Genomic DNA, 13,532 nt, shown 5'->3' on the forward strand with positions numbered 1-13,532 from the left:
CTTTAAGTGGGCCACATTATATTGCAGTGGTTAAATATGTAAGTTACATCTTACCTAATAATGTGGTTTCTCCAAAATCTCTTAGATCATCTCAGACCCTTGTGTATATTTCTTCTTTGCCAGTAGATGGAGACAACACCACTGAAAGTTTAAAAGACATCATTCCCTGTTTAAAGGGAGCTTGCTGGTCTGAAAACTAGGGGAACCCTAACCCAAGATTTCTTCAGTTATTTTTTAAAAAAGCAGACAGAATGGCTATGCCAAAACCAGAAATCCAAGGGATTATAACGAATATTAACTATGGACATCCTCAAAAATTTACTGAAGGGAGACTAAACTCTGTACACAATTGAATAGCTAATAAATCATAATAATAAAATGCAATCATCTCTGCAACTTATAAGATTCAAACTTCCTGCTCACTGCTCCTAATTTAGGCTAGAATATTTATTTTTCAGTTTCAGAAAGTGTAATTCAGAATATGTAAGAAAAAGAGTTCTTTGAATTCCAGAGGTAGATGCAGTACATGGATGGTGTTTACAAGTATTAGTTTATGTACTGCTAGAAGACTTTTCTTCAAAATAAGACAACTATCCTGATCAACATAGAAATCATAAGAACTTTATTAAAAAAAAAAGAGAGAGAAGGCAGAAATGGTGGAAGCAGCAAGAAAAATTCAACTGTATGGTCACAATAAAAAGAAATGCTCATGACAGGGAAGAATCAAACTCATCTACTTGCCAAGTTTCTTATTTCACTACTAAAAATGATATAAACAAACCAAAACTGTCTGCAAGAAACAAATTTCAAATCTGAAAGCTTAAGAAGTCATCCAAAAATAATTATTTAATATGTTGCAAATAACAACTTTCCTTTCCAAATTCAGAGCCTGAACAAAAAACGAAGTTATCAAGCTAAAAAGAGAGAACTGAGGTATTACTGAACTATTTATATTTGCCACAAGACTCCTGTCCTAGATGTGGACTAAGCAAGAACAATCCATTTGGCAGAAAATGTCTTATTAAGAAAAAAGATTACATTAAGCCAAATAATACCTAGTTAAAAAGAAATACAAAAATCTTAAAATCCTTTATTTTTATGTATATTTTGCTCATTCAGTAATCAAAAGCCAGAACTAAAACAAGCTTCCACAGAAGGGAAATGAATATAGTGCTCAAATATTAGCATGCCTGAAATGCCTATCTAGGTTAAACCAGAACTAACAATAATTGCTAAAATAAATTCTCTTATGACATTACAAGATAAAGTAGGTAAAGCAGATCCCGAACCACAAACTTCTATTTAACTCTGAAATTTTTTGATTCCCAAAAGACAGGAACTATCATGTGCCAAGAAAACTACACCCATATTCTAACTGCCTATTAAGAACACAAACAACCACGAGCTCCTTTCCATCATCCACACAGTAAATGTTCTGCAGCTTTATTTAATCCTTGGGTTGGCTTCCTCTTGACAAAGAACAAACTTTTTGACCCTTTCCCAACCCTTCAACAACTGGTGTGTATAAAGGTAATGCTTTAATTAAGTAACCACCACCACCACCACCACCACAGAAAGGCACTTTGCAATTTTCAAAGTGTAGTCATATAAATAAATTGAAATTTTATGACAGGAAAATCTCACACGTAAAGAAAAAACTATGGCCAACACACATAATTCAGTGAAATGTAAATAATATTTGCATTTTGCATGGTTACCTATCCACCAACACAGATGAGGTAGAAATGATTTTAGCCAGATTTTTTAAAGCAGTAACTGGAAGAATGTCCTGGAATTCTAGGATTAATATAAAGTAGATATACCAAACTACAATCTACAGATGATAATACTACAAAAGGAAATAAAAATGACCAACAAGGAATGAATTTTTATACTAACTGGATTTTTGGGGGGGAAAAAAAAACCACACACACAAAAAACAAAACACCAGGTGTTAACCTGGAAAGTTCTTCTTGGGGATCTATGATTGTCAGTGCTCCTGCCTCCACCTGCTGGCAAACAGATTATGAAACTAGCAGAGATCACTGGTTTAAAAAGTTGACATTTTTGGGTAACTTTAATGTCTTATGTAATTATTTAGCATGATACTACTCTGTGTTAATAAATCAGTAATATATTGATGAAATCAATTAGGAAAAAACACACTGAACTTTACACACACAAAATTACAAAAGATTTCTTGGTTCAGAACATTGTCTAACAGGCCAAATCAATTTATAAATTGTTTTTAATTACCTGATAAATGACATCTTGGAAAAGGACTGGAAAAGTAAGTGCTGCATCTTCTAGCTCATTTAGACTACAGTGTACTAGTGTTTCATCCTTAAAATAAAAAGCACATACCAAGTGAACCAAGATATTTAAAGAAATTTCAAATGATAATTTCATGTACCCATGACCACCAAACACATTTATGAAAGTACTCATTCATATGTGGAATTTCTATTTATCATACATTCCTATGTGTGGCATAGCAATTTGGGATAGAATTTTCTAAGCCACTTGTTCTCAGGTATGGTCCCTGGACCAGCAAGTAGTATCAGCATCATCTGCAATGAAATGCAAATAAATAACTAGTTAGAAATGCAATATTCTAACTAGTTATAAATGCAAATCTTCCAGCTCCACTTGTGATAATTCAAAAACTCAGAGGGGGATAAAGAGGAGCTCAGCAATCTTTACTTAATAAGCCCTTGAGGTGATCCCGATGCATGCTCAAGTTTGAGAACCAGTGTTCTGAATTCTGTAGCTGCCAACTTTCTGTTAAGTAAAATAAATATATACTCCTTTTATTTAACAATTAGCCAATGGAAGTTTAGAATCTAATTATATTTAAAAGTACATATATTCTATTCACATAGCTCCTTATCCTTTAACCTTTTATAAAGATTTTTATATTATAAAATGGATGCCTCAGTATCTGCTGAATATGTTTCAGACATAAACATTATTTAACTAAATTAGCAGTCAATGAAGACTTGTCATTTTTGATTATCAAACCCTGTTTGCTATTAAGAGGATAAGAAGGTGAGGATCATTCCATCTAAGATATGTGCCAATATTTATATTTCTTAAATAATGATTAAAAAACAGTTCTATTTGTAGTTAAGTGAGAAGACACTTTTTTTGGGAAAAAAAAACTGCCAATGACTACCCCCAAAATTTTCCAATGCATTTACAATGAATTAAAATGAAACACAAATGTTCATACCTTGTGATTCCACATCTTATTAGCTGGAGTGTTTCTTTTAACCTAAAGTTAACTCTGGGGAGGCAAAGAGCAAAAAATACTCTAGATATGCCTCATTTTCTTTTAATAGCATATCAGTCTATATACATTTCAAGGTATTGTCTTAGCATCTTAAAAAAAGGTATCCGCTTTCCCTCAACTGAATCATAACTAATTCTACTACTTCTTCATCTATAGATTATCTAAATTTTGATCCTTCTTCATTTACTTTTATAAAATTACTCATTTATGCTCAGCCAAGTCCTATCTTTTCCATTTACCTTCACACTGGATTAAAAATTATATGGTCAAGCTTGCTATCATGACCACATCAACTCCTAACACAAAAATATAGCAAAAGCTCTTTTTTCAGTTCCTTTACTAACTTGCACATCAAATCTACACTACTCATAATCAGTTTCAAAATTTTTTCTTGCTACTTATCCTCTAATAAATACCTAATACTTAGGACCTGTGGAAAGCTCTCTTACGTCTCTTTGGCTAGACAAAGGGTAAGGTGCTAAACTCTCAAAAAAGAAATATACATGCTAGTTAAAATTTCAAATAATAAACTTTTCCTCAAGAAAAAAATTTTATGAGAAATAAACCACATTTCCAATTATAGGATACCAGTAACAAAGGCTAAATAATAACATGCTTCCCAATATTATGTAACAGGTAGGTGTTCAGTTCTCAAAACTCTTCTGGTACCCTAAAACATAAATTTTTAACATACCAAGAGAGCATATTAAAGGTTTTATTAGCATTAAGAGCTCATGTTTTTAGGAGTCTATTAATAAAGTCATTGGTATTAGATAAAGCACAAAAATAAGAAGAGAAAAAGGGCTATAATCTTGCATAAGGTCCATTCATTGGGACCCAGATAATATTTGGTTTTTCAAAAAAACATAATCCTGATACCGCCCCCAACCCCCACCTGAAAAAAGACGAAATCTAGGCATGAATTGAAGTAGGATTTATCTGGAATTTTTTTTTTTTTTAAATCACAAGGGTCTCAGAAATACGGGGGAAAGAACTAATTTCAAAAATGAAAGCCTAATTTATTTTCAAAGAGTATCTGATGACAACCAAATTGAGGACCCTGGCATTAGACTATGCTTCAAAGAAAAACATTTCACAACATCCACAACATGTTTTGTAAATGTTTAAGATTATTCACATTCACTTTTATCCTTCCAGGTATTTTGGGCTAGTGTTTTAAAAAAGAAATTTAACTCCTTTATTTTCTCTACCAGTACATATAATATACTTACCAGGTCTAAAACTAGGGAGAATTCTGGTGTGCTTCTTGTTTTCAATGGAAGAGCAGGTTTCCTATTTAGTTGTTCTTCTGTCAGTGGTGGAACATGTTTGATGAAATAATACCTACAAATCAAATTTTAAGAAAATCTCATTTCTACATTTTATATACATAAAACATATTACTAAATTCAGCTTATATTTAAATCTTTAATTAAATAATATACTTTTAATCTAGTAACCAAAACCTGTGAAATGTAAATAAAACTGAAAATATTAGTACTTCAGTAACTCAGTAAAAGTATTAATACCTACAAGTTACATGTTCTTTCCAATATACCATTCAGCCACCCGTCCACCGTCTTTCATTCTGCTCTAAGAGGGAAAGGAAAACAAAAAAACAAAAAAACTCACGGGTCAAATACTTCCCAGTCTTCTTCATAGGTGGCCTCTGCATGAGTTGATGAATAGCCACTATCTGGAGTTACTGGTGCTATTTAATAAAATGAAAAACAAAATGTTACTTTTACTCACTATGAAGTATATATTTTTACCGTTTTATATGATTTTCCTGAAGCCCTGTGTATTTTAGGTTCAAGAAATGAAAGAAATAACTTAAAAATAGTAATGCAAAGCAAATTTATTAACACAGAAATCGAACTCCAAGATGAACCATGAGAGACTATGGACTCTGAAAAACAATCTGAGGGGTTTGCAGTGGCGGGGGGGTGGGAGGTTGGGGTACCAGGTGGTGGGTATTATAGAGGGCACAGCTTGCATGGAGCACTGGGTGTGGTGAAAAAATAATGAATACTGTTTTTCTGAAAATAAATAAATTGGAAAAAAAAAAAAAAAGAAATCGAACTCCAGACCCAAAAGAAAAAATTGCCATTACAGGTAAAATGGCAAGCTAAATCATGGCTGGCAGAATTAAAATCCCTCACAGCAAAGAGAAAATTTACTACTTATTATCACAAACATACACTCCATGAAATTTCAGTTTCTAGCTGAATGGTGTTTTATATATATAACCATAAATATTTCATGGGGCTCTTATAACCAGTGACACTTAGCAAACTACCCTGTACATGTACAAGCAATCAGTATATATTTGTGCTGACCTTACAGCCAGAGGTAGTTTTTAACCTGAAATCTATGAACACTGACACTCCTTAAGAGGTTCAAGAAACTCCCTTGAAAACTTACGAAAAAATGTTGTATGTACATTTTTACAGGAATCTCAGTGCTGTCTAAATTCTTTTAAAAAGTTAAAAAATGCTGCTCTGTATAGAAACCATTGCTTTAGAAGAGGCTTTATTTTACTCCTAATTTACAAGCAACCTAAAAATAATCATGAAGTAATTCTATACTCCATGACAAATGGTCCATTCTACATTTAAGTTAAAATTCCATCAAATGATAGAGCATCAGAAATAATGCCGAGAGGGGAGCCCGACTGGCTTACTTAGAAGAGCATGTGACTCTGGATCTTAGGGTCAAAAGTTCAACCCCCATGTTGGGTGCAGAGATTACTTAAATAAACAAAAAACTTAGAAAAAAAGAAATTATGCTGGGAATTTTCTAAGACAATAATTATAACAAATTCAAGGAGAGGACAAAATACAAGATTTTTAAGTTAGAGGTACTGTCTCCGAGATAAAAGTTCAAGATGGATGCTACAGACTGAATGTTTGTATCCCACAAAATGGTATTTGGAGGTGGAGACTTTAGGATGTCATGAGGTCATCCACTCTCATAAATGGGACTACTGCCCTAATAAAAGAGACTCAAGAGAGTTCAAATATTTTCTACCATGTAAGGATGCATGAGAAGACAACTGTTTATGAACCAGAAAGCAGGCCCTCACCAGGTAATGAATCTGCTTGGTGCTCTGATCTTGGATTTCCCAGTATCCTAAACAGAGAAATAAATTTCTGCTGTGTATATGCCACCTAGTCTGTGGTAATTTGTTTTTGCAGCCCAAAAGGACTAAGACAGTGGGAACTCAAAAAAACTTCTATAATCTATCAATAGGAATGCAATATTGGTGGATAATAGTCAAAGGACAAAAACCAAATCCTTTTTGGTATTACCAAGTATTCTTTTTTAAATGATTTTATTTCTTTTACAGAAAGAGAGACAGAGAGACTGAGTGCATGCATGAGTGGGGAGAGCAGCGGGAGGTGGGGGGAGAAAAGGGAGAGACTCTCAAGCAGACTCTGCAATGAGTGTAGAGCCTGACATGGGGCTCTAGTTCATGACCCTGAGATCAAAACCAAGAGTCAGGCACTTAAATGAATGAGCCACCCAGGTGCCCCATCATGTATTAATTCTTTATGTATGTATTACCTTGTTAACATAGTGTATATGTTTAGTGAAGGACAATAAATGTAAAGCATAATTTTTGTCCATCTAACAACTTTATGCCAATAACAGTTCATTAGCAGAAGGGGTAATATAAAATATATCTTCTAACTACTTCTGATTCAAATTCCTATTATCTTCAGAGAAAGGGGGGAAAGGAAGCAATATTTGAGTGCACTATTATTTCACCCCACATAGTTTTCAAAACCTTGAATTAGTTCCCCTTCTAAAGGTCAGAAAACCATCTTAGAAGCTGACTAAAGTCACAGAGCTAAGTAAATAACAGAGCCAATCTCCTTCCTTCTTATTCTCTTTGGCTAGGTTCCTGAAGTTAAAGAAAAGTAATAGTAATAATCTTTGTCACTCATATTCATCTTTTAACATCAGCAAAAATTTTTCTTCTATCCTGTCATGATGCAGAGTAAATGCAATGTGCCACCTCATCATTTTGTGCACTTATTTCTAATATCCCTCCCCACACTGTACAGTAATTTGTTTGATTACTTGGCTCATCAACTAGATCATATACTCTTCAGGGTCAAGGAGCATTTATCTTATTCATCTTTATAAATAATGTCCATCACAGAAAATAGGTGTTCAATAAATGTTAGGGGAAAAATGAATGAGACAACTGGAGCAAATTTCATTTCCCACCCTCCCCCCCGCCCAGAAACCACTAACATAGAAATCCCTTCTCTGTTTTCGCTGTTGTCAGAAAAAAATAAGTACAAAGGATTATAAAGCAGTACAAAAATAATGAACAAACATCAAACAAGAGGCCTGGACTTCAGTCTATTTGCCCAAACACTGGAGAAGGAATGAGCATAAAATGATAGGTGAAGAGTTGACTCCTTTGTAAATCTTATCCACCCAAGAATGAATTATGTGCATAATCCATTTTGATTCCACAGATTCATTATTATTCTTAAAATATAACATTATAGGGCACCTGGGTGGCTCAGTCAGTTATATAGCTGCCTTTGGCTCAAGTCATGATCCCAGAATCCTAGGATCAAGTCCCACCATCAGGCTTCCTGCTCAGTGGGGAGTCTGCTTCTCCCTCTACCTGTTGCTCCTCCTGCTTGTACTTTCTATCAAATAAATAAATAAAATCTTTTTAAAAATATAACATAATTTAACATTATAGATATTATGTTTAACATTATAGAAATTAATCTTTTATTAGACCAATTTAAAATAAATCTTTCCTGTTATGTCGCTTTTCTCTTCATATTGGTATTATTGGGTTGTGCTATATAGAAGTTTCCTAACTGTATGCATTTTTTAAATGTTTTCTCTTTTATTTTTTCAAGTTTCCCTTTATATTCAAGGAAAGAACATCATTCTACTTCCTTACACCAAACTACATTTCTGAACCAATAAATGGCTAGGGTCTCTCAAATGCCTGGCATTATAAAAAGAAAAATGTAAAATAAAACCCTGAGATCTTATTCCTCTGGGAAAAGATGACCATCCTAAATTTTATTTCTGCTTTTAAGCATGATGGAACAGTTTCATCTTTTAGCTTTATACATCTGTATATCACAGCCCTCAGAGGTAATAAATTCTGATCTCATATGTTCTACATTTCCATGACAACTGGCTCAGGCTCCTAACAAGGATGTTAGGCCTTTATAAGGATCCAGAATTAGGCTGCAAAGTTTGGATGTAGGGAAAGATCTAGGAAAAGAAGCTTCTTTTGGGAGGATGTCATCTATATACGCAACAAATCTGAAGGTATACGATTGCCTGCAGGTGGGAACTTCAGGTCTGAGACTGGTACAATTATATCAAGAGTGTATGTTTTGCTGTTTGTATTAAAATTCTCTAAGTAGTCAGGTAGTACAAATAAACTGTAAAATGACTGATGCTCAATCAAAACAACCTTCTTTTTTTTGTTTGTTTAAGGATTTTATTTATTTGTCAGAGAGAGAGAAAGCACAAGCAGGGGTAGCAGCAGGTAGAGAAACAGGTACCCTGCTGAGCAGGGACCCAGAAACAGGACTAGATCCCAGGATCCCGGGATCATGACCTGAGCCAAAAGCAGATGCTTAACTGAGCCACCCAGACATCCCTCAAAGCAACCTTTTAAAAAAATTCAATTTCAAAATGACCAGATTTGGGGGAGAAAGTTTTAATTCCAATTTTAATCGTTTTATGTTCAAGAAAGAAAAACTTATGTATTTGATCTATTACAGAAAAAAATACTGAATTTTTATACATTATTCATGAAGATGCATTAAGAAAAGGAATTTTCTTCACCTGTAAGGGGTGGGATATCACGATTAACTGTTTCTTCTGCTTCTTCTAAACCATTATTTATTGATGGCCTCACTTGAACTGCTTGATTTGAGTAAGCTGCTCCATTTGTTGACGTAGTAGTACTGGTAGTGATCTCATCCACCTGTTCCATATCAAGTTGTTTTACTATCTCTTCAGCTTCCACAGCCTGTCCTGGGGAATCGGATCCTGATGTTCCTATAATCAAGATTCAGTATGCTCACAACCATCATTTAAAAACTCATTTAAAAAAAAAGGCATAGATGTTTTCAAGGGTACAAACTTACAGCAAGTCAACCTAAGCCCTAGAGACTTCATGCACTGTAGAGTGAATATAGACAAATATTGTATCATAATCCTCAAACCTAATTGTTCTAACCACTAAAAAGAAAAGGTAATTATGTAATGTGATAGAGGTACTAATTACTGTTACAAGGCAATCATATTACAATATATAAATGTATCAAATCAACTTGTTTACCCTTAAATTTACATAACGTAGGTGAAATATATTTTAATAAAAGTGAAATTAAATAATGAAAAGTAAACTCAAATATTTGGAAAAATTAAATGCAACAGAGATAGAGCTGAAGATACCACTGTTAATGAGTCTTTTCCAGACATTTCAAATAATCAGGAATAAAGACTCTTATAAAATAGAATGATATTGGTGAACTAAATTTTCTTAAGAGTGTTCAAAGTTTAGAAACACCTATTTATAGGGGCGCCTGGGTGGCTCAGTGGGTTAAGCCGCTGCCTTCGGCTCGGGTCATGATCCCAGGGTCCTGGGATCGAGCCCCGCATCGGGCTCTCTGCTCAGCCGGGAGCCTGCTTCCTTCTCTCTCTCTCTGCCTGCCTCTCTGCCTGCTTGTGATCTCTCTCTACCAAATAAATAAATAAAATCTTTAAAAAAAAAAAAGAAACACCTATTTATAGTCAAACCACAGTCATAATTTAGAACTTTTAAACATTTTTCAGATGTAACTGACAATATAACCTTGTGTAATTTTCAACTGTATGTGTTGATTTAATACATTTATATATTGCATTATGATTACCAACCTAACCTTAGGCTAACACCTCTACCCTGCCATATCATAACCATTTTTCCGTGGTGAGAAAATCTAAGATCTAGTCTCTCTACAACTTTGAAGTATACAATACAGTACTGGTGACTGTAGAACTTTTCAATAAAGCATATATCATTTATTAAATGCCTACTATGAGCTAGGCATTATATATGTATTTTTTCCATTATCTTTTCCATTATTTATTTCCATTAAACAGCTCCTGATTCTTCCAGTACTAAACATCCTAGTCACTGTAGGCAGTTGTAATTTTTAAGCCAAATGTAGTTATCCAAGAATGAGCTAACTGTTCCCCTAATCATCGGACCATTTTTATTCAGAGACATAAGAACAATTTCCTAACAAGATTCCATCTTAATAACAAAGACTGAAGTTAGTTTCCTCATCATACTCCACCACCACCTAAATGACCCTGTTGCCCAATTCTTCTAACACTATGAGATAAACCCAACTTGTTTTTTTTTTTTTTTTTAAAGATCTTATTTATTTATTTGACAGAGACAAAGCAAGAGAGGAAACACAAGCAGGGGGAACAGGACACAAGCACGGGGAGCGGGAGAGAGAGAAGTAGGCTTCCCGTCAAGCATGGAGCCTGATTCCAGGACCCTGAGATCATGACCCAAGCCGAAAGCAGACGCTAAACAACTGAGCCAGGCTCCCCCCAACTCTATTTCTTTATGGAATGCTCCAAATGTCATTTTCAATAAGATCAACCTCCCATATTCCTTCTCCCTCACAGCTTCAACCCCTTTCCAAAAATCCTCTTTTCCTGACATCTTTCCCACAACATACTAACTGAATAAGAACTCATTTACTTCCATTGCTGCTACCAGATCAATGGTTTTCCACTGGATTTGCAAAAAAATGCCTGTTCCTTTGAGACTGATGTCACTTAGCTATATAATTCTTCACTTATCCCCACTGCTGACATATCCCAACTGCAGCCAGCACCCTCTCTCAATCAGAGGAATTTAACACCTAGCTACCAGTTCAAAGCTCTATTAAACATCACCTAGTGGTTACTACACGTGATATCAATGATTCACCTAAGACTAATTCTTAAAGGTCTTACCCTCTTTAGCTCCTTCTTCGTTTATACTGCTTTCTTAAGCAACTATCATGACCATAACCTGGACATTTACACTAAGCAAAGGCTCATCTCTGAAAACTAAAGTTCAAATATATCAATCTCCTACCATAACCTAATCTTTTGTTTTTTTTTTTTAAGAGATTAGATCTTTTTTTTTTTTTTAAAGATTTTATTTATTTATTTGATAGAGAGAGAGATCACAAGCAGGCGGAGAGTCAGGCAGAGAGAGAGAGAGAGAGAGAAGCAGGCTCCCACCAAGCAAAGAGCCCGATGCGGGGCTCGATCCCAGGACACTGAGATCATGACCCGAGCTGAAGGCAGCGGCTTAATCCACTGAGCCACCCAGGCGCCCCTAACCTAATCTTTTAACTATCTATCTCATATTCCTATTATATGTGATCTTCAAGTTTGATAAAAGCCGGTCTCTTTCATTCTAAACAATCCCTCAACAGCTCATTCCCCATCCTCTCATTTAGTTAGATTTCATGGTATCTCACTTAAACCACTCTCAAACCAGTAGCTTCAGGATCCTTGCTCAGTCTTGACAGTCTTTCCACTGTTATCCATTACAGAAATCCCTCTTGAATCAATGTAACTTACTGCTTTAAATTAACCCAAAAGCAAACACTCTAAACCTTCACTGTTCTCCTCAATCCTTGCCACCAGGAATCTCAGCACATGTCATCATCATCTTCTTCAAAGAAAAAGTTATAACTATCAAACATCAACTTCTGCCATCCAAACACTTATTCCTCCAAGATCTTAGTTCGATGAAACATACAGACCATTTATTATTTAAATTTATTTTTTTTTTTTTTTAAAGATTTTATTTATTTATTTGTCAGAGAGAGAGGGAGAGAGAGCGAGCACAGGCAGACAGAGAGGCAGGCAGAGGCAGAGGGAGAAGCAGGCTCCCTGCCGGGCAAGGAGCCCGATGTGGGACTCGATCCCAGGACGCTGGGATCATGACCTGAGCCGAAGGCAGCTGCTTAACCAACTGAGCCACCCAGGCGTCCCTAAATTTATTATTTATTATGAAAAGACCATAGGTATACAATACAATAGACTATTGTATTGATAATACAATAGACTATTGCTTAAGCCCAGATTTCTAAGCTCTACACCACACCAGAAGGACAATGGCTACCAGACATTTTATTTGGCTGTTTCATGGCATCTCAAACTCAGCATGGCCCAAATAAAATTCAATTATCTGTCTTCCAAAACATAACTTCCTGCTCTTGAAAAAATAACCTTGTGTCCTCTTAATCTCTTGTTTCTTTCATCTCCAATCTGTGCCCAAAATGTGTCCATTCTGTATCTCTGATCCTTCTTTTCTCTAATATCACCATTAAGGTTGCATGAAGTCTCACATGGACTATATAACTCTAATTGTTTACCCCACACACAACCTTTTAGAATGTAGCCAACACACTACTGCCAAAGAGCTTTTTGGAAAACACCAATCTGTTCATATTATTCACCAGTTCAAAATCTTCAAACATCTTTCACTAAGGATAAAATTAAAATTAAAATATCTTACCATGTTAGCTTTAATTTGCCAAATTTGTAACTCTATCTTAACCCATTCTATGCACTCCTCAAATCCAATGCTCCATCTGTAACAAACTAATTTGTTTCTCAAACACACTATGCCTTCCCTCATGCTGCTCATTCTATCTGGAATGCCCTTTACCACCTTTCAAGATTCAGCTTTTCTATAAAGACTATTGTTAGATGCCACTAACTCCATTCTTTGAATATCCCACTGCCCCATACCTCTATCAAAGCACTTATAAACATTTATAATACCTATTTATGCATCTGTCTCCCTCTTATAAAAAAGCAAGCTCCTTGAGGGCAGGGACCATGTGTTAATCATCCTTGAATCTCCAGGGACTAGTAGTACAATGGCTGGGACATGGCAAATATTGAACTGAATGAATTGAAATCTTCAAATCACCCCATCCCATACTTAAGTATAATTATCCTCTCTCATGGTTAAGAGGCTCCACTTGAAGAACTGGGCCAAGGTAACACAGTTAAAGAGTGGCAGAGCTGGAATTTTAAAACAAATCTTTCTAATTCCAATGCCCATTCTTTTTCCACCACACCAGCTATTTCCAAAGATGTTCTAAGGGGCACTAGTTTTACAAGATATTAATTGATCTTCCACAGAAAAGGGTTCTTAGAGTAACAC

The 13,532-nt window shown here is 35.1% G+C and overlaps 1 protein-coding gene across 3 annotated transcripts in view; it reads right to left on the bottom strand.

Annotated features, from left to right (window-relative positions):
- CTDSPL2 (CTD small phosphatase like 2) overlaps positions 1 to 13,532 on the bottom strand; it is an 81,311-nt gene that overhangs the window by 14,534 nt on the left and 53,245 nt on the right. For all 3 annotated transcript variants that reach the window (XM_044231598.1, XM_044231596.1, XM_044231597.1), the window contains exons 5-8: positions 9,137 to 9,352; positions 4,925 to 5,003; positions 4,525 to 4,636; positions 2,257 to 2,343 (exon numbers count right to left, since the gene is read on the bottom strand). In XM_044231598.1, the coding sequence (XP_044087533.1) occupies positions 2,257 to 2,343; positions 4,525 to 4,636; positions 4,925 to 5,003; positions 9,137 to 9,352 (494 nt within the window). The remainder of the gene's footprint in view (positions 1 to 2,256; positions 2,344 to 4,524; positions 4,637 to 4,924; positions 5,004 to 9,136; positions 9,353 to 13,532) is intronic.

The sequence above is a fragment of the Neovison vison genome, chromosome 13, assembly GCF_020171115.1.
Source record: "Neovison vison isolate M4711 chromosome 13, ASM_NN_V1, whole genome shotgun sequence".
Classification (NCBI taxonomy): Eukaryota; Metazoa; Chordata; class Mammalia; order Carnivora; family Mustelidae; genus Neogale; species Neogale vison.